The sequence below is a fragment of the Poeciliopsis prolifica genome, unplaced genomic scaffold (assembly GCF_027474105.1).
Source record: "Poeciliopsis prolifica strain line A6 unplaced genomic scaffold, Auburn_PproV2 SCAFFOLD134, whole genome shotgun sequence".
Taxonomy (NCBI): domain Eukaryota; kingdom Metazoa; phylum Chordata; class Actinopteri; order Cyprinodontiformes; family Poeciliidae; genus Poeciliopsis; species Poeciliopsis prolifica.
The window spans coordinates 137,645-159,307 of record NW_026562509.1 but is presented as its reverse complement, the minus strand read 5'-3'; the positions used below and the strand labels follow the sequence as shown (position 1 = coordinate 159,307).

At 40.3% G+C, this 21,663-nt stretch overlaps 2 protein-coding genes across 3 annotated transcripts in view; one reads left to right on the top strand and one right to left on the bottom strand.

The window, feature by feature from the left end:
- kpnb3 (karyopherin (importin) beta 3) overlaps positions 1–21,663 on the bottom strand; it is a 39,246-nt gene that overhangs the window by 13,609 nt on the left and 3,974 nt on the right. The window lies entirely within an intron of this gene.
- On the top strand, positions 1,969–21,624 carry LOC129355399 (semaphorin-5B-like). Of its 2 annotated transcripts, XM_055024945.1 has the most exons (23): positions 1,969–2,083; positions 8,268–8,393; positions 9,601–9,789; positions 10,834–10,933; positions 11,005–11,050; positions 11,215–11,277; positions 11,367–11,465; positions 11,567–11,780; positions 11,935–12,220; positions 12,358–12,493; positions 13,001–13,208; positions 13,301–13,508; positions 13,779–13,896; positions 13,978–14,162; positions 14,311–14,454; positions 14,545–14,692; positions 14,863–15,088; positions 15,688–15,909; positions 16,260–16,430; positions 17,118–17,267; positions 17,370–17,405; positions 17,503–17,714; positions 17,907–21,624. In XM_055024945.1, exons 3-23 carry the CDS (start codon positions 9,645–9,647, stop codon positions 18,066–18,068), a joined length of 3,279 nt encoding a protein of 1,092 aa, XP_054880920.1. In that variant the 5' UTR covers positions 1,969–2,083; positions 8,268–8,393; positions 9,601–9,644; the 3' UTR covers positions 18,069–21,624. The 2 variants fall into 2 exon arrangements, with proteins under 2 accessions (XP_054880920.1, XP_054880919.1); XM_055024944.1 differs by lacking the exon at positions 8,268–8,393.

Here is a 21,663-nt window from a genome sequence, read left to right as displayed (position 1 = left end):
TTTATTTATGATTCACTGTGCATATTGTTGGGCTGGTGGAAACCACCTGAATGTGTGAAAGATTGCGGGTGTGACTCTTGCTCGCTGGGTTTTTACAGCTCCCGCGGAAAGGTGGACCTCAGTGGCCTTCGGATTTTCAAAGATCAACACAGCCAGTCTTCAACGCGAAGTAAGCTGCGTGTTTAAAGTATTAAAAGTCAATATTTCTCTGTGACACACAAATCTGCTTCACAGTCCGGCTCTATGTGCAGCACAAGGCGTCCATTGAAAGACAGGAGGAGAGGGGGGGTTACGAGTTGTTGGGTTGCCACTTCATGCCTCCCGATCATAGATTGATGAGGCTGTGCAAGATCGATGGGCTTTTTCCATGTAACAATGGATATTTTAGTATTTTAATGTATTTCTTACATTTTATAAAAAAAAAAGGGTTAAATGAAAAAATCTGCAGCGTGTCAATATTTTTATCCGATTAATCGTCAGAATAATCAACATGTTAATTGATGAGTGCTTTTAGAGGAGGTCTCGAGTATTCACGGATTTCATCTATTCATGGACAACTGTGGTTTCCCATGATTACTTTCACTCACTTAACTGACAAACTGTCGGGTTCATTTAAGTCCAGTGAGAAGTTTTGGTGAAAGAATGACTTGCTGAGCTCTCGCCATGCTTGTAATCCTTTAGCCTCTGTGGTGACAGGCGTGCCGTAAAAACACAACCCGAGGAGGTCATCCTGAAGTTTACACAGAAACGAGCCATTCATCCTCAAAGGTGGAAGAGTGGGGATGGGGGTGACTCTGCTGTGGCTGAGGCTGAGAGAGATGGATGTCCACCCTGTGAAAGAGGAGGATGAGGCCGGGAAATGTTATTTGTCTTTCATGCTCTACTGCGCACATGTTGAGCCAAACGAGCCTGCCACATGATTTATTGCTGTCATTAATTTCTGAATGGTAGGTCACCGCTGCCCCGTTATCAGATTGACAGCCAATTTTCCAGCCAAGCCCGACCGATGTCTCAGACAAAGCGTAATATTTTCTGCTTGTTGACACAGACGGGTTGATGAATATGTCAATGTAAAGATGCAATATTCCAAATCCAGCATGTAGTGCCCTGCAAAGGATGTCACATCTCTCAAACTGCTAAGTTTTGACATGCTACATGTAATTTTAATCTTAATTTACATTCTGGATTCCTAAAGCTTGGTGTCTGATCTTTGGAACGTCACTGTTTCCAATGCAACGCTCCAAAGAACCACATTATATCAAAGAGGTGACAGTTCTCCAGCAGTAATTAGGTAGAATTGGGTTCCTTATGGTGTTTGCATCAAGTTGAATTACGCAGGAAAATATTTTGAATGAGTAAACCAATCTTGGTTCAGCGAATCAGCGCTAAGGAAAATAAATAGAGCTCCTGAATTGGCTGTTCTGCAAATACCAACCAATAGTATAGATAGCATTGAGGCAAGGCATTTCAGCTTCTTGAATATGGAACGTGGTATTTACAATATGAAAATAAATATGTTGGTGTTCTGAAACTAAACTAAAAAACATTTTGCTCCAGCAGGAGGCAGCAGCTGCAGAGATTGTGCATCTATAGATTAATTATCTCAATAAGTTCATGGAATCAGACATAATCAGTCTCCATTCTTTCTTTCTCTAAACTGTAATGGCATTTAGAAAACAATGCACATAATTATCTTATGTATGAATATGAAAAGTATGAATTTACATGAGAATCTGTTTTCTGCAAATCTCATGAATTTAGTTCTTTTTTTAACAAAATCTTCAACTAAATCTAAAGCTGGTTGCTCAGATTTTGGAGGAACTTTCCAGTTTGCTGAGCACAAACAGAAATGCCCAGTCCTCCTAGTTGCCCCCTTCATCTGTCTCTCCTCCCCCCACACACATGCACCGCTACCTCCCTTCACCTCCTTGCTCCCTCTCTGGTCAGCGTGCGGCTGTGTGTCGATGTGTACCAAGTTTCCCCTCGTGGTTTTTATACCGCTCTCTTTCCCTCCCGTCATGTGAAGCACCGTGATCTGCACCGCTTATCATTTTTTCTGCACTCTGGATGCAAGGATGAGCAAGTAAGTAAAGAATGTTTTAAATGTATTCTTCTATTATAAATATGCAGTGTCTAAGCAGGCACGTGGTCCATGAGAAGCTGGCTGTTCAAATGCTGTGTTTTTCTGTCCATTGGTGTAATTCTCCTTGTTGTGCATGACCGCATTTCCTGCAAGCTCTTTGCCCTCAACTTATCTGTGTCTCCGTGCGCCGCGTTCAGCATGGATACCCGTTTGTTAAGACATCAGGTGATGTGTGCTGGATGCTTTTTTTGCTCCCTTTCAGCCAAAGTTGTGTGAGAGAAGTGAGGCAGGAGGCATGTTAGATGAATGTAAGAATGAGTGAAGCGGTGGCTGATGTTTTGATTTTTCTCTTGTTGTGATGCTAATATCGCCAGCCTGAAAGAGTCCATGGAGTTATATGTTTTCAATATGATTCTTGATATCAAAACAGATTTGAAACATTAATATGTTTCAGAGCATCAAACTTTATTGTAAGAGAATTTCACCAAGTAAATGTGAAAGTTATCAAATTGTTTGATCTACAAAGCAGATCTACCAAATTACCCTATAGAAAGTATTATTATCTCGCTTCTTAACATATTAATTGATAGTAGTTAATCAATTTGACTAGCCAGACCCAGACCTGATAACTGTCAGACTGAAGAAATATTAGAACCTGTCGACATGAAGTAGGCAAAAATGTATTGATATGAGAAGCATATCATGTGATTTGATTGGTGATAAAAACCAGAAAGTTAATTGTTTTCCTTTTCATAGGCAGTTAAATGAAACAGGTATTCAAAATAAGTATTTCTCTATTAACCAGCCATGACCAGCTGCTCTCTACAAGACTTTAGCAGAGGATTAAAAAAAGAATAACATATTTCAGAGAGAAACCTGGGGTTATAAGGTTTTGTTATTTTAAAGAAAACAGTATGTAATGCATTCAATTGCAATGACTTGAATGCACAAGACTCCACTTCTGAAGAAAAAAAATGCTAAACTTGTTTAATGTTTGCTGCAAAACGCCTGGACAAATTAATAAAATAGCAGAAGAATAGACTCTGGTGAAATGAGGCCAAAATAAATTTCTCTGGATATCTTTAAACATGTCATGTTTGGAGGAGAAACGACACTGCACATCACCCCAAAAGCACTATACCAATAGTGAGGTTTTAGATCGGGACACTGGTTTGGAGTTATCTTTTAAGTACATCGTACTGGCAGGTTCCAAATAACAGAAAGAAGGAAGAAAGGAGAAATGTGCTGAAACATTTTTGATGACAGAACCTTAAGATTGCACAAGACTTCAGTGTTTTTGGAACAAGGATCCCAAATACACAGCCAAGTAAACTCTCAGCTGGCTTTAGAAAAAGAAAATAAAGTTACTAGAAAGGATCCAGCCAGTTACTTTCCTTGGATATAATAGAAAATCAATTGAAACATCTGAACATCATAGTGCTGAGAAGGATAAAATCACCAAACTGAACACAGCTCTTCATTCTGGGGTTGGGAAGCAGCCCTGCACCTGTTTGCTTTCCCGTGGTCCTCCTGAATGGACGAAGTTTGCTCAGTTGTCATGTCTCATCATGTGACCCAAACACTGGTCATGTGAGGTGGCTTTGAATGGATCATTCTGTCTTTTTTGTGGTGGTCCTGAATGTTGTCGGTCCCTGCTCTATGTTTGGTGACGACAGTCTGGTACGTGAAGCAGATGTGATTACTAAATAGTGAGCTGTTTGGTCAGGATACATTTGAGCAACTCCAGCTCGGTGATACTGTTACAAGATAGTTTAATTTTTCTAAAGAAGACAGAAAATACATCTTTGTTGCTGATTTCTGTCTGTATTAGCCCTCTTCTTCATCATTACTTCAGCATAGATTATTCATTGATCCCCAATTTAAAAAAATAACTGCCATCTCAAGGTCAAAACAAGTGAAATGTATAATCCACCAAATTATTAAGAAATACAGTCCAATCCAGCTGATCACTTAAATGTCAACGCTTAAATAGTCCAATGCTATCCAAGGAAATTCATCCTGAGCAAGCATGTGGTGACAGTGGAGAGAAATTTGTTCCTTTAAACAAAAAGAAGCCAATAGGAGAACCCGATTCTGTGTAACCAGCCACCTGCTGCAACCAGAAGGAATGGAAGAAAAAAGGAATAGTAAAAAACCAGACCAAGAATACCTTCTAATGAAAAATTATTTTTGAAACAGGTTTCTGCACAAAGATGTGAATTTCTGTTAAAATAGACTAATTTCATGTTCCAATGTGAAATATGCATTGCCAATTATTTACTGCAAAGACTTTGAACTTTTTTTTTCTAAAGCAAGTTGTTTAAAGATATTCTGGGAATCATGCACGAAACTTATAGAGATTTTCCCCAAGATGTACTCCCACAAAGTTGTGAAACTCTTCTTCAACCGTCCTGGCTGGACCGTTTCTTCCAGAAAAGCAAAAGAAGAGGAGTTTACTGATAAGGCAGCGGGAGCAGAGATGAGATGATCCGTGCAGCTGTGTGCCTCTTTAGGATTCCTCCTCTCTACCTCCTCTTGCCAGGGCCAAACCGCCATCATTAGGTTTGGCACACAACCCGAGCATCCATTGTTGGGGCAGCCATGGCACGTTAGTGTGTCTTTTTAACTGTGGCTAAACTCAGTCTATTCACTTGTAAAAGAGAGCAGCCATTGCAGAAAGTTGGCAGGTTGCACAGAGAGGCCATTCACCCCACTAGGAAGGAGCTGAGAACACTGCCTCGGAAATGGTCCTCTCTGAATATTTTGATGGAGAGGCTTCGGGTGGCCTCTCAATATCCATTTGCTCTAAGTCGAAAATCTCCACAAAACGACTCCAGTGGTGATCAATACTACTGCTGGTTACAGTTGAGGGGTTGCTTGCTTTGAAAGAATTTCAGGAATCTGCTTTTAGGATTTCTTGTGAATCTTCTTTTCAGATTAAGGAGGAATCTAGAGCAGGAATCCCAGGTTTTGTGGTAGTAAGGAGGAGTGGGTTGATTCACTGTTTCCTTTCAAGATATCTGGACTGAGTCCAAGTACTCGGTTGGTTTCAACAAGAGTCTGATATACGAGGGTCAGATGCGGGACCCCCAACTTTTATTTTCGATGCTTGCAGGGAACAAATTACAGGGCAGCTGAATGAACAAATAATTACTTGTAATTAATTTCCCTGTCATACATCTCCACAATGAAAAGCATTTGGATTTGATTGAAGCCCGCCTCAGCGTGCTCTCCCACCATCTCAGCAGGCTCGTTTTCAAGACCCTGCGATTGTCCGTTTGAAAATTGCTCCATCTTTTGTGGGCATCGTGCGACATATATGATTATCTATAATGGCAGTTCTGCGAGAAATGAAGGAAGCGGCCTAATTCATCCTGGGGGAAAATAAAAGAAGAATAGTGCTTGTTTGATGTAGTAAAGGTTGTCATCTAGTCTCAAAGGAGGTTCAGCCATGCCTTACTCTCCCCACCTTCATTCGTAATCAAGCAGAATCAAGCAGTGAGCTGAAGGTATTCAAGTGAGACGCACTGAGGGAGGGCCATCCTTTTGGCTTAAGAGAAGAGTGAAATGTTCTTCGCTGCAGTTTCTTCTGAAGACAAAGGCAAGGGTGCTTGAATAGAAAGTTCTTGTGAGTAAATGAGACTGAGCTCCAAAGCGCAAGAGTTGCTCCGGATCAATATGAACACACAATTCACACCTATGGCTTACCGTTTTGCTCCTTGCTACTTCCATCAAGTCATTTCGTACTTGCATCAAATCATGGACCCCTCCCCCCAAAGTAAAACTAAACAAAAAAAAGCATTAAGCAACCACCTTCTGGTGCATGGTATTTAATGGAGTCACACGGCCAAGTTTCCGTAGAGTAAACTATGACAAAAATATAGAAAATTGCTTTAAATTGTTGGTTGTGATGTGAAATTTCTCCCCATCTGGTGAGAACTATACAAAAAAATATCAAGACAAATTCACCAAAGTCAGTGTGTCTTTGCTTTGACACAAAGGAAAATAATTACACAAGCAATTTACTATAGAAATTACAAATTTTCATGGCCGGACAAATTTTAATTACTGATCATGAGCAGAAATGGATTTTTAAGGTATTTCCACAGCTGGGAGACTTATTTAGTGAACTTCAAAGTACAAGTCCTTTTGAAGCCCGGAGGTCTGGACATGTGAACTTCTTTGTGATTCATCAGACTCTAGAGTGACTCTGTGTTATTGCTCAGCAAAACCAGGTTTAGGTTGCACACACGCACATCCTCCCCTATCAATGCTTTTTTGGTAAATTCAAGTTAAAATATTGATCCAAGTATTTAATTCACAAAGTAAATACATCAACCTCTATGGTTGATGAAAGGGTTTCACCTTTTCTCCAAATAGAGATGAGTATTTAAAGAACTTATCCAAATCATGTGGCAGTAACAAATGTTAGGGTGAAGTACAAGAACAAAGGGATTACCCATATATAGGCATTGGGTTTAAAGAGGAAGCAAGCAGAGCCGTTTCTGGTGTAGGAAACTGTTAACATCAGAGGAGATGATGGACAACAGACCTCAGCCTAATGACCTGCGGGCCCACATTAGTTTTGGTCAACAGTATGTATTTCACAATCCAGTTAAGCTTGTTCTCGGTGTAAAGTGCTACGACTGCCGATTGTTTTGGTCTGCTGAGGATTGATTTTATCAAAGCAGTGAGTGCTAACATTACTGCTTAATCTGGGTTTAGCTCTGTGCGACTGAGTTTTAATCTCTCCCCGTGGAAATCCAGGTATTTAAGAAGCGAGATTAGTCCCGAGTGAGTAAAACAGCAGGCATACAGAGCTGCATTAGATGCCAAAACATAGAGCTGTCTTTCACTAGTGTTATTTACTGTACCTTACAGCAGCTGGTTCCTCAGTTAAGACCTTGGCATGGTTTCTTGTATGAGGAGGTCACATGTTTTACTTTGAGGTCCTGTGGGATTTCTTTCCCTCCTCAGTGCAAACACAAAACAGGTCACATGAATTGAAGAGTCTGTATTTCTAATCTCCACACAAGCTGGTATGGCTTTGTGGTGTTTTTCCAAAACCGGCAGCATCATAAATAAATCCTCTGACAGGCCGGTGGGTTTTGGAAACAGTGCTGAGCCTGAATTTCTTCTGCCGTACTTCCTATTTCACCTCGACTATGGCTGGATACTCAATCCAAAATAGCTCAAGGCTGATTCAGGTCTGGCAGCAAAATGCGTTTTTTGCTTCAAATATACAAAACATAGTCTGATCAGCTGGGCCATGTCGGATGGACCGTCAGCTTTGACACTAATTTAAGAGTTTTTTTGTTTTGCAATTGTGACCAATCCAATAGAGGAAGCTAAAGTCAGCAACATGTGAATCAGATTATTTAAGATCACAAACGATTGAACACAGACTGACCATACAATCAAGAACTTTGCCTTTGGAGTAACATCCAGATTACTCAGAATGAGCCATTTATTGATGAAGATATTTCAATTCCTTGAGGATAAGATTTGTCCTCCATGAGTGTTTTTAAAGGATTGCGCAGAGAGATTGTAGTTTACAACATTTCCAAAATTCCACTTTTCCCACGACACAAGAATTTTTAATTCACTTCATTGAATGAAAAAGCTCAAATGTGCTTGAAATAACTGCTGCCTCATGTTAGCAATGGGTTTCTGCAAAGATACGTGGTTAGCTATCATCGCTTTGTTTCAAAATAGCCTAAAAAGCTGCTGGTAGACATATTAGCATTATGAACAGCTTTCCAAATCACCAAGAACTTCAAAGTGTGAGAGTGATTGTTGGAGTCAAGAAGGGTTCTGGACAACCTTTTTTCTTTTTGTATTTTTTGTTCCATCCTTCCCTGAGCCTGTCTTTTCTTTCTGGCTTGTAAAAAGGTCCTTAGTCACTTCCCCCTTCCTCTATTTCTTTCCTTTCTTGTGTCCTTCATTTCCTCTTTCATTCAATCCTTCCATATTTTAGTTTTTTTCCAAACTCCAAATTCAAAGCCTCTTTCTAAAAATGATACCAAAACTTCTACAGCGTTGAGTCATCAAAAGTCTGTAATTTTTACATGAAAAATGCGTCGACCCCCATTTACTTTCACGAGACACATATTGATTGTCTGTGTGAGTATGTTTCTCTGCAGCCCTGGAGAATCGGTGTGACACATGCATTGTTCCCAAACAGACAGACCCCAGAACATCAGGCCTCTCTGTTGCTGGGCCGTGCACCGTCTCATTTGCAAAGCCACAACACAAAAGCGAGGCCAGCAGTGGAAGCAGCGTTTCCCTCCCCACTTCATTGAGCAACAATGTAAGAACCAGCAGGTTCAAAAGCCTCTGCCTCCACACACACGCAGTTCTCACAGCGAGTAGATCTTCACTGCCTTCATTCCCATGGCTGGTGGCAAACTAAAGATGAAAATTGACAGCATGCTGCAAGGCATTCCAGCTGCTTTCATATCGCAAACATCACCACAAATTTAGGTACAGGTTAAAAAAAGACAAACTTAATTGTTTGGAAATATTTCTAGTGGATTGCAGGTCATTCACTGGATGTCCCTCTTTTAAAGGCTCTGCTGTTGCAAAATAATAGTTTGCAACAAGCTGTGAGATTTGCCGTCTGTAAAATAAATGACATTCTGATGGTTCAGTAATGGGGAACGTAAACCAACTGATTACAGTGCCTGGTGAAGTTATTCGTATCTCTTGAACTTTTTCACGTTTCGCCATCTTCCAATCACAAACTTCAATTCATATGACCCAATATGAAGTAGCGCATAGGTAGAAAAGGATGAACAGTTTTCTTTATAAAACAAATATGAAAAGTGGAGTGTGAATTTACATTGAAGCTAAAACAGCTTTCATTGCGAGTGTTTTATGTGGTGGGTCTCTATCAGATTCGATTGATATTTTGAAAATTCGTCTTCAAAATGTAGCTCAAGAATTACTTTAACTTTGTTATAATTTTCTTGGATAAACTTCTGCATCCTAAACTATTCTTCCAGAAGTACACAAGCAAACATCCGCATAAAATACTCCACCTTGTTACTTTACCGCGGCTTTAAAACTTATGAAGCTGTTTGTCGGCCCCAACAGGCACGACTGATACAAACCAGTCCCCTTGTGAACCTTAAGTCATCATCAGTCAGCAGATTGGATGTGCATAAATGGATTTTGATAAGCGTTCATGCCCCCTGTTTGGCTGTGAGCCCAGACGAATCTCTCTGAGGAGGCCCTCAGTCAGAAATGCCACCTTCGGTTTTTAGAGGCATCTTTAAAGAGATTGGCGGTTCTGGCCCTTTTAAGGTGAATTGGCCATGACTGTATCCCGCTGACAGTGAGAGGCCGGACTGTCGGAGCAGTCAAACAGAGGCAGCAGGGGGACTCAGGGCTGATTTAGATGAATGCCGAATGGAGCAGATAAAAAACTATAAGCTTCTCCATGATTGATGTTTTTTATTATTTTACCACCTACATTTTGCAAACGAGTTTTAATTCTTAATTTCTGTCTTCGGCAGGTGATTCTTGCGGACCTGCATTAGGACTGAATGTGGTTGTAACTATGGTAACGACAGGGTGGAGGGCATGGACCCTCTCCCCTTGTGGACTCATGCTGGTCATTGGTTGGTCTGTGAGTTTGTCCCAGCGCCAGAACGTCAGTCTTGCAGACTGCAGCAGGAAAGAGCATCCCGTTGTCTCCTATCAAGGTGAGTTCTTCCTTTTACTCACTGAAAGTTCTCAAGCTTAGATTAGCTGACGAAATGCATTATGCGCTTTTCTGCAAGGTTTCTATGCATATGTATGAAAGCAGCACAATCTGAATGTCTTGCACCGTGTTGGCACTGCAGAGGTCAAAGTCCGAGGACTTAGAACAAGTCTGTGTCTGGAAAACAAATGACTTTTCTGTCTGAGCTGCAGGATTAGTGTTGTGAATGTGAGCGTGTGCTTGGACTCCGCATTTGGTTGCTTCGCAGCCAAGTTCACTCAAGCTTTATGCGATCAACTCTCCTGAAAACTGAAAACTCTATCAGAGCTGGTCTACAACTCTCATGAAAAAGCTTTCACAGAAATCAAGAGTTGCATTTAATGAATGATAATAAGGGGCAGCTTTTATTTTTGGAATAAAAGCAAATTGAATCAAATTTCAATATTTCATTTATTTACACATAATAAACTAATTAATTTAGATTGCAATTGTCAGTGGTATCTGAAATAACTTTTCCTCTAGTCTCTATTTCTAACGGTTTCAAATGTGAGATGTGTGCATTCCTTTCAGTGCAGGAGGAGTAATCTGCTCTGAAACATACACCAGATATTTTTGAATGCAGAAAGTTTATGCAATAGGTTAAAATGACTAAAACATTATTTTATTTTCTCACCCAAAATACCCAAAATTCGGACAAGAAGAAAACATTTGCAGGATAAGTCAAGAAAAAAAATTCTGAAAGAGGTAAATGAGCCTTTAAACATTGTGCCTCGCTCTATGACATCTTTATGTTTTGGAAATGTCAAAATTTGGCAACATATCAAGCGCAAAGTGCAACCTTTAAGTTCGCGCCTCTGGAAGATTGTGCTCTTGTGAACCCTGAAGAGATCCTTCAAAACCACAATGTTTTTTCTCTACTGAAAAAAAAAAATCTCCCGAAACCCCTTTCAAATTCTTAGATTTTGATACATTTCACTTTTACTTAAACACGTTAGTCTTCAAAAACTATTTACGTCTGAGATACAGTATGTCTTCCAATTTCCAGATTTGAGGATGTGGATGTTTGAGTTTTCCTATCCAGGAGTGAAGGATTTCTCCCAGCTGGCCATGGACATGAGCAGAAACCAACTAATTGTAGGGGCAAGGTCAGTACAACCGTCACACGACTTCCCCACTGCTTACAATTTGCTTTCTAATCAGAAGTTTCATTTTTCAGAAACTTCCTCTTCCGGCTGAGTTTAAGCAACACCTCCCTCATACAGGTAAGCAAGAAGTGCAGAATAATTCCTCTGTTTTAATCCTTTTTAAGTCTGTTTTAAGTCTTGCTATTGAATGTTTAAAATCTCAACTCCAAAAACTGCTCCATACATTGCAACCAGTATTTAAAATATAAATTATCAAAACTGTTTGGTTTTTTTTTACTCAGGCAACCGAATGGTCTCCTGATGAAGACACAAAGCGCTCGTGTCAAAGCAAGGGGAAATCTGAGGTGATATGTTGCAAAATCTGGCCGAGTCAATCACTTTCACTCAAGCAAACTCAAACACTACAAATCTTTCACTCTTCAATGACATGCAGGACGAATGTCAAAACTACATCCGGGTTTTGCTCATCAATGGGAGAATGCTCTTCACATGTGGAACAAATGCTTTCACGCCTGTCTGTGTATCTAGGCAGGTTGGTACTCACAGCCTTTTCTGAATAGTTTTCCATATTTCATTTGATATGTTTTTTGTTTTGTTTGAATATTTAAAGAAATATTTATTCCATTCTGTTAGATTTCCAACACCAGTCATGTTCTGGACACAGTGAACGGTGTCGCCCGCTGTCCCTACGACCCCCGCCACAACTCCACTGCCATGGTGACACAGAGGGGGGAACTGTACGCCGCCACGGTGATCGATTTCTCCGGACGCGACCCGGTCATCTACAGAAGTCTGGGGAACATGCCACCTCTTCGGACCGCCCAGTACAACTCCAAATGGCTCAATGGTTAGAACGGAACCACACCTGTTTAGATTTGTCCCAATGGAAAGCCGTTGTTGACAATACTCTCTTTCAAACTGCAACTAGATGATTTTTGAAAGTGCCCTAATTAATGTCCAAATTAGCTTTCCATGTTTTTTATGTTTTTATTTTCCACCAGAGCCTCATTTTGTGTCTGCCTATGAAATCGGCCGGTTTGCCTACTTCTTCCTGAGAGAGACTGCAGTGGAAAACGACTGTGGGAAAACGGTGTTCTCTCGGGTGGCACGAGTCTGTAAGAACGATGTGGGGGGACGGTTCTTGTTGGAAGACACCTGGACCACCTTCATGAAGGCTCGCCTGAACTGCTCACGCTCAGGCGAAATCCCTTTCTACTTCAATGAGCTGCAGAGCACCTTCCACTTGCCGGAGCAAGACGTCATTTATGGCATCTTTACCACAAATGTGTGAGGATTATTCTTTTTTTTTAACATGTTTTACTTTGAGTCTGTGAATTTTGGATTCATATCTTGACTCTTTACCTTCTCTTTCTTGTCAAGCTGGTCAAATGAGACTATAATTAACACTTCCCTGTTTCCTTTAGAAACAGCATATCAGCATCGGCTGTTTGTGCCTTCAACCTGAGCTCCATCACTTTGGCTTTCAATGGACCCTTTCGCTTCCAGGAGAACCCCCGCACTGCCTGGCTCTCTACTCCAAACCCTATTCCCAATTTCCAGGTATAATCCCCAAAGCAAAGATCATCTATTTCATGTTGAATCCAAGCGACAGCTGTTTGCTTCGCCCTCCTCATTCCTACAAAATCAATTATTTCCCATAAGCAATATTAGGAATTCCTGTCATTTTGTCCATATCTTAATACCTGAATCCTCATAAACACAAACACCTTTACCGTCGCTGGGATTTCATAAGTGTTGAAATTCTCAAAGCAATAAACCATAAAAGTAAAATATTTCAGCAAAAAATAGAAATGTAATAGTTTCCCAAATCTTAAAATACAGATCGTAACATCGTCTTTTGAAGAAGAGAGAAAACAAAAAAAAAACATTTCTTTGGTCTGTAGTTTTACACAAACCTTTGCAGAAATGTTTGTTGTGAATTCATGATGAACTCTTGCATTTACAAGTAAAGCTTAAAAATGTTAATATTCTGGAAAACAATGGTAAGGTTGAGTGGAAGGAGAAAGTGTTCTTTGACCTGCCTGTCTGCATGCTATTGGTCTTCAGTGCGGCACACTGGAGGAAGACGGCCCCGGAGGGAACCTAACAGAGCGTAGTCTTCAGGACGCACAGCGGCTTTTCCTCATGAGTGACGTCGTCCAGCCAATCACCACTGACCCCTTTCTTACCCAGGACAATGTCCGCTTCTCCAAGCTGGTGGTGGACATTGTGCAAGGCCAGAGTGCTCTCTACCACGTCATGTACATTGGCACAGGTAACAAAAGGAGATTTATTCCTCAGTAAAATATGTGATAATCCTCTAGATATGTTGCTCACTTTAAATTTGATGTGGCCCGATCCAATCAGAGTATGGCAGCATCCTGAAGGCTTTGGCCACAACCAACAAAAGCCTTCATGGCTGCTACCTTGAAGAGCTCCGGATCCTCCCAGAGGGGCAAAGGGGAACAATAAAGAGTCTGAAAATCCTGCAGAAGGACAGGTCGCTGTTCGTGGGCCTCAACGACAGACTGGTGAAGATCCCATTGGAACGCTGCTCAAGTTATTCAACCGAGCGGTACGAAGCTGACCACCTGCCTTCTCAATGAGACTCTGCATCACCAGGTCTACAACCTGGTGATGTCTTCCACTGTGTTACCAGCTGAAGACATCTGTAAACTGACTGACAATTAAATTTCAATTACATTTGTGGCTGCACCACCTTCATCAACATGCTTTGAGCTAAACAAATTCATTGTAGGACTATCTGCATTGTGTAATGTTCTCAGATTTAAAGATAATGTTTGTGCGAGCCACAAAACAAAGATGAGGCTTCCGTCTGCTTTAGGAGCTGCCTGGAGGCTCGGGATCCTTACTGCGGATGGGATCTGGAGCAGAAACTATGCACCACCATTGAGGGAAGTTCCAACATGAACCATTGGATCCAAAACATCACCGAATGCCCAGTAAGAACAAGTTCTAGGTATTATTGTAACCCAGTACATTCCTGGATGATAGTGACTAAGACTCATGTGACTCCTTCGGAGGTGAGGAACTTGACGCAGGATGGTGGGTTTGGTCCCTGGGCAGTGTGGCAGCCTTGTAACCATGACGATGGTGAGGGCACTTTCAGCAGCTGCAAGTGTCGGTCCCGCTCGTGTGACGGACCGGTGGCCAGATGTGGAGGGGTTGAATGCAAAGGTCCAACCATCCAAGTGGCGAACTGCTCCAGGTAAAGTTGATTTCCATGGAGATCTTTAGGATTTCAACACTATTTTCTAAATATCCACTAAAACAACTTCAGGATTTTAAAAAAAATTGCCCACAAGATCAACTCTAATAAATCTAAAAATGCTCACGTTACCCCAATCTTCACATAGAAATGGTGGCTGGACTCCTTGGTCCTCCTGGGGTCAGTGCAGCAGCAGCTGTGGCATCGGATTTGAGGTGAGGCAGCGGTCCTGCAACAACCCCTCGCCTCGCCATGGCGGTCGAATATGCGTCGGTCAGGGTCGGGAGGAGCGGTGAGGAACCCACCCTCCTGCGGCTGCTACAAACGTGTCAGGACTGACAGTGAAGACACCGTTTGTTTTTGCGATTTTTATTTTTTGCAGGCTGTGCAATGAGAAAAAGCTGTGTCCTCTGCCTGTGTTGTGGACAGCCTGGGGTCCCTGGGCTCATTGCAGCGCTGATTGTGGTGGAGGGGTCCAGTCCAGGTCTAGAACCTGTGAGAATGGGAACACCTGCCCTGGATGTGCAATGGTACAGGCATGCTTTGAATAAAATCAAATGTTTGCGGGAAGAAATCTGTAGAAAATCTGTAAATATTTAAAAAATCTTTTGAAAAAATGCTGTTTCTTTTATGTTAGCTCAGTGTAGGGAGTGTGAAGTGTAACTAAATACTTTTGAGATTCCTTTATACTGATTTCCAGGAGTATAAAGTCTGCAACTTGGAGAGCTGTCCTGAGGTGCGTCGCAACACCCCCTGGACACCCTGGATGCCGGTCAATGTCAGCCACGACGGGTCCCGCCAGGAGCAGAGATTCAGATACACCTGCCGGGCGCCACTTCATGACCTCCAGCAACTCCAGCTGGGCAAGAAGAAGCTGGAGACCCGCTTCTGCCCGAACGACGGCTCCGGAGCTTGCCAGACTGACTGTGAGTACTGGACACAGCAGCAAAACAATGCTGATGAAGCAGTAAAAACACATTTGGTACTGACTGTGATCTCACGGTCCCTTAATGATGGCGAATCCAGATGCCAGTTTGATTGTTGGGGTTGTTTCTGTCCGAAACTTGGACAGTTTTTATGGAAAAACCTGGATTTTACAGGTCTGGAAAAGTGTAGAAATAGAACAATTATTTCCCTTTTCTAAGTGAATCTTTGGAAAAGGATTCCCTTTTCTAATTTATATCCTTCTCTTTGTTCATTTTTACATCACTTAATCCATTTTTCTTCTTACTTTGGCTGCAGTACAGAGACTAAATTCAAATTTGAAACCCTGAACGCTTCAGATTCATATGTAAATAATTTGTGATTGTGGGTGCCTGTTGGTGCTTTCAGTTTGACCCACATTGCACTTCATTAATTAATGTTTCACAACACTCTGTCTGCTGAGTCTGCCAGTACTGGCCCTTTATTTGAACTCATGGACCACTTGGATTTTCTGAACTCGTATGCAGTTTGGACGCTGCTCATAACAAGAACTTAGGAATTCAACTGACTGAAAGTAACCGTACTTTCGCCGGATTTGTAGCTCTGGTTGAAGAGTTGGTGCGGACCAGTGGCAGAACTACGTCCCAACCCCAAGGTGCCCGATGGGGACCATGGGAAATGTGGTCCAGCTGCTCTCAGCAGTGTTCCAGAGGTTTCCGGACCAGAAAACGTAGCTGCTCCACGTCAGAAGGAAGGACCAACCTGGCAGCTTGTGCTGGATCTCCGGTGGAGTATCAGGACTGTAATGCTCACCCCTGCCCAGGTAAACTGTTCACTAGTTTACGATAGTGAATGGAGTAATCATGGTGAATCAATTACTGAAATAATATTTAGTCATTTTTTTTAGTAATTTATTAATTATTAACTGGAATCAAAAAAGGCCAGTTGCTGAAAAAAAAACCATTCTCAGCAGTAATTAAGCCAAAATGCCTCAAGTTCAAATTCACTAAAGTTATTGAATTTTAGGCAATAAAATGTTTAACAGAAAGTGTTAAACATTTTTAACACTTTTAAAACACTTTTAATCTTATGTGAAAAAAGGCAAAGTGGTTGAATAAGAAATCTGCAAACTATTCTCTATCAGATTAATCAATGGAAGTGATCACTTTGCAGTGAGTGGAGCCTGGTCATGCTGGTCTGCCTGGACCCAGTGTTCATCCAGCTGTGGAGGCGGCCACCATCAGCGAACTCGGACATGCAGCAGCCCGGCCCCTGCAAATGGAGGGGACATTTGCATCGGCCTGCACACAGAGGAGGCCCTCTGTAATATACACCCCTGTGAAGGTATCCACTGTATATGCAATGCAAAAGATGTACCGCAATGATCCTGCAGCCAGAATTCAAGAACGCGGTTAGACAATATTTGAATCAAAGTGGTTGAAAACAAATGCACGCCACACTTTTCAGATAAGATACACTGAAGTTTGTTTTTACATGAAAGAATGTTAAAAGGATAAAGGGATATAAGTCAACTGAAAGGCTGTGAAGGCTTAAAAAAAAAAAACTTTTGCAAATTAATTCCTTTCAAATTGATTAGGTTCTTCAGTGAAACTGCACATATATTATTTAAAATCCATCCTTATTGCCAGGTCAAATAAAAGCAAGTAATTTATCTAATTTTTGTCAGTTTATGATTTTTAAAAAAATTATTTACACATTAGTTCTTCCTTATGAATACCTCCATTTATTTTTTCATTCATTTAAAACTGGAACTGCCATTGAGGAATTAATATGACCTTAATGACCTAAGGTTTTTCGCATTTTTCAGCGTGTCATCAAAAGATATAAAAACGGTGCTTGAATGAACACTGCTGGGAAATTCACCACAAACAAATCAATATTTGCAGTGAGAAGGAAAATAATTTGGATGTGTGAGTCTGGACAAGCACGAGGAGGGAAAAAAAAGGTCTAGCACTGTAGTTTGTGCAAAAAAGCAATTTTTAAAAATTGTTTCTATGTCCTGCTCTGCAGGCTGGGGTGAATGGATGGACTGGGGCGAGTGTGATGACGAGGGTGTGCAGCATCGCAGCCGGCGTTGTGGGGAGGAGCAGGAGGCTGAGGCCAGCCTCTGCCAGGGAAACCTCACTCAGTCCAGGCTATGTCAGCCACATGAGGTACCAGGTATGCAGGCATTTCTACCAGGACACTGCTTTAGAAAAATGGCAAATTTCTGCAGAGACCCAACCAATGTGACTTTCTTCCTTTAACTCTGTCTGTTTTCAGTTATTTTACCCGGGCAGGAGAACCAGAGCTGTGGAAGTAAGTCGGTTGTTTTTAAGGCTCAGTTTTTTCTACTGTTGTATGTTGGGGGAAATAAGCATTGAGAGAACAGAGACCTGTTTGCTTTTGTTTCCAGATTTCACCTTGTTCCAGTTGGTGGCAGTGGGCCTCGCCAGCTTCTTCGCTGCAGCTCTCCTCTCAGCGCTGGCATACTCGTACTGCCACCACCTGAACCGGCCGTCGGCAGAGTCTGCCGTCATCCACCCCAGCACACCCAACCACCTGACGTACAACAAGCAGGGCAATGCCGCGCCAAAGAACGAGAAGTACATCCCCATGGAGTTCAAGGTGGGCCTGCTGGCTGTGATGTGAATAGCACTTCCTCCACTGACAGATTCATTTTGCTTTGGAGCTTTTCTCACTTTTTGTCAAATTAAGAAAAACACACAAATCTACAAGAGGACAAACAACTTTTCACATCACTGTATAATATATATTAACTTAGGGAATGTTTTTTCAAATGCTCTCTTTATGCTGCAGACGCTAAACAAGAACAACCTCCATGTCAACGACGAGACGTGCAACCACTTCTCCTCCCCGATGGCGTCCAGCAACATGTTCACCGCCACCTACTACCCTCCCTGTGTGAGCAAGTACGACTTCCACCCCGACTCGCCCTGCAGGTCCTACATGCACAGCTGAGAGGAGCAGTTTCTATGCCAACATAACCAGAAAACTTCCTGAAAGTTAAAAACATCTTCCTGGCTGTTGGAATTTTTTTTTATTGGGTGCAGTTTCCTCCCAATCACCAGAAACATCCTAATTAAGGACAAATATCCAAACAGTTTTCAGTTAACATCTACTATTATGAATTATAAAGAACATCATTGAAAATAAATGTCACTTATTTCAGAAATTCAATTCAAAAAGTGGATATTTTGAGGCACTACAGGCTCAGTAATATTTATTTATTTTAAATTTGGTAATACTGGATGTAATGAACACCCAAAAGTTTTGGAAAACTTGATTGTTGCACAAAACCAATGAAACAAGGGAAATCTGGCTTCCTATTCATTATATATTTCACCACATTATTGGAAAGTTGAGTGGAAGGAAAAGGTTCAACTAAAAAAACGGCATAATAAATTTTGAGTTCTATCAGCAGCCAATATTGCATTCATATAGTAATTCATGCAAAAGGAGCCCTGACCAAATAGTATGTGGGAATACTTCTCAGTTGGGTGACATTTCTGTATTTAAAAAACAAAACAAACATCTTTAATACACTTTTCAATAGAATATATTTTTTAAGTTTTTCCTCAGCTGTAAACCACAGTCATCACAACGAACAGAAATCTACTCTCAAAATACATTTAGCGCGTAATAAGTCTACATAAAATATGACTTTCACTCTTTGAATGGAATTTCTGAAGCAAACGTCTCGATATCCAAATTCATAGAGATCCACCCATAGAAAGAAGAAGAAGACCTTCCTCTGGTCTCAAACATCATGTCAATCACAAACAAAGAGCTGCCTTTGGTCAGGCTGACTCAAGAGCCACCCAGACGTCATTGCCAGAGGCTCAGGGGAATCAAAACAAAAATGTTCTCGCCTTCAACTCCACAAGCAGGATGTGTTGTTTTATGAACTCTGAAAACTAAAAATGGCTGCTGACATTCTGCACTGATGTTCTGGCGGAGTGACAGAGCGGTTTCAACTCTGGGAAACCAACTCTTAATAGGAACCATCAGGATTTCTTACACCCTGTTGAGCAACAGACTGGTTCACAAGGTATAACACATGCTAACAGACATGCACTCTCTGAAAGGATTTCTGCTTTGACGTGCGGATCTGTGGCTCACTTGCTTTAATTTTCGTGTCAAAACTACAATGAAAAGAAGACGAAACAGAAAACTTAAATGTTTTTAATCAGCAGAATGGTGTTCAGTGGTGGAATATTCATGGATGTGAACATAAAATTCAATCAAGCTATATTTGAGGCATTTCCAGTCCTGGTCAGAAGTTTCCATACTTCTTTGATTCAAGGTTTTAAAAATGGATTTAACATGTCCTTCCAGAATAGAGGGGTTATACAACAACTATCCTGAGAAAGGTTTGCATTTATTGTGTTTTTAATCCACAGAGAATCAAACTTACAGGCTTAAATTTATACACAAGCAAAAACAGCAGTGGTTTGACTGCAGCTTGCTTAAAGAGACCAAATGTTAATGGTAAAATCTATAGTAAATTGAAAAGATTCGAAATGCTGTTGCAGTTGCAAGTTTTATACTTATTTGCAAAATAACGGATCAAATAAATCCCCATTAACCCCAAGTTATTGACATTTATTACAGTAAATGTACATATAAACTTCTGAATGAAACTGTACTGTATATAGAATATTTATTTGGTTAAGGAAGTTTCCCCATCTGTGGTTTTGAGCAATATCTCTGATGATAAAGTAAAATTCAGACACATTCAAGACTTTTTGTTGTTGTTGTTATTTCATGTGAATCACACATTTTCTTAAATTACAAACAATTCAGCTTTGTTCCTCAAACTGAGTAGATACAAATCAATAATATAATCATGTCACAAATGAAAAAAAAAAAACAATTAAGTTACTATATCGTGTGTAAATATTGTTTTTATGTGCTGCCTCTTAAGTTTTGGGGATTTGAAGCTATTTCTTAGAGATCATATATTGTTCGATTAATGAGAAACAAAAACAAACATTTAAACAAAAGTTTTACATCCTTTGTATACAGTGTTCTGAAAAAGTATTTGCCCCCATTCAGATTTTCTCTCCTTTTTTGCTTTTTCAGTTAGACTTATTTTAATGCTTCATTTTGTTGATTTTTTTGTTTTTAGACAAAAGAATTGAGGCCATTTTCAAATTCTTAGTTAGCAAATAAAGGAAATTATTGGTAACTATACTGACCACTCAATTGCTGCAAAATGCTTAAACTTTATAGAAAAATTCTTTAATTTACAGTATAAGTGAAATTGAGGAGTGCCGCCATCAAATTAAAGGTAAATAGATCCATGCATATTCAGACTAAGGTTAAAAAAATATATGTAACTACATAAAACGAGATGGTAAAGTAAGACCAAAATTATAGAAAAGTAATACAGTAGAGCTACTTCAAATAGCATTCTTGTTTTAATTAGAAAGATACAAAATATGATATGTTGAGAATAAGCATCAACAAGCATTAGTAGCAGATTTGCCACAAAAGGTTAAAGTCCTGGTAGTTTTAAAGTATAAATAAAATACATTTGAAAGGAGGAAAAAATGGTTTCAGTGCACTGTGCCTTACTTAAGGTTGTGAAATTCTGTATTATTATCATATAATTTTCCCAAAGTATGAATTTATCCTAGGATTTCTGCTTTGGGACTCATTAAGCAAAGATGTCATTAATAACGCCAGAGATATTCAAACTCTCAAACATTTTCGCACTTTTTAGCTGAAATTACACATTTTTCTCTGTATCTGGTGCCAAATGACATTGTTTCTTTGACGGATATCTTTTCTGAATATGTTAGAAATTAGATGATTTTGTAAAATAGCAAAAGAAATTGTACCGTTTTAAGTTGATGACAAATTTTGTTCACTTCTTTGCTGATGTAGCACTACTTGTACTATACCTGCCCTTAACTAAAAAAAAGTTATTTTTGTGACCTTTATCTAAATCAAAATGAGCAAGAAATTGTGTTTTTTTGTTTGCTTGTTTGTTTCTGTGCCATGTTTATATCACTGTGTGTGTCTAAATCACAAATCTGACTATAATGAGACACCCTCTCAAAGATAGAGCCTTGCAAAAGCTTTCAACCAGTAGTACTATTTCTCCAGAAGAAAAGTATAACCACAGCATGATGCCATCACTGCTATGTTTCACAATGGAGTTCTGGCTGCTTCTTTGTATTGGTCTTTCATGTGAACTGGAGTCTGTGGTTACAACCTCATAAATGTGAAAAAGGTTCAAGAGGAGTGAATACTTTTGCAAATGTTGAGATAAGAAGCAGAAAACACCTAATTTGGATAGAGATCTGTTGAACTTAATTCAGTATCCTCCTCACACTTTGCTCAAAGAGCCCTAAAAGTATTTTTTTTTGCCCTAAAAAAAACTCGCTTGATGTGAATTTGACTGAACACTGCCTTTTTTTGGACACTGTAAACTTTTGGTACTCTATATTTTTGTATGATGTATACTGTGAAAAGAAAAATCCAGGTGAATAAATGACTTATGATGCCAGTATTTTTGTATTATTTGTGAAATACAGAAAACTGTCAT

Bases quoted from the DNA above. Each gene is read 5' to 3' on its own strand.
- LOC129355399 (XM_055024944.1), top strand. From the start codon at position 9,645: ATGGTAACGACAGGGTGGAGGGCATGGACCCTCTCCCCTTGTGGACTC. The intron at 10,934-11,004 runs GTCAGTACAACC...TTCATTTTTCAG, and splicing joins CAACTAATTGTAGGGGCAAG to AAACTTCCTCTTCCGGCTGA. The intron at 17,268-17,369 runs GTATGCAGGCAT...GTCTGTTTTCAG, and splicing joins TCAGCCACATGAGGTACCAG to TTATTTTACCCGGGCAGGAG.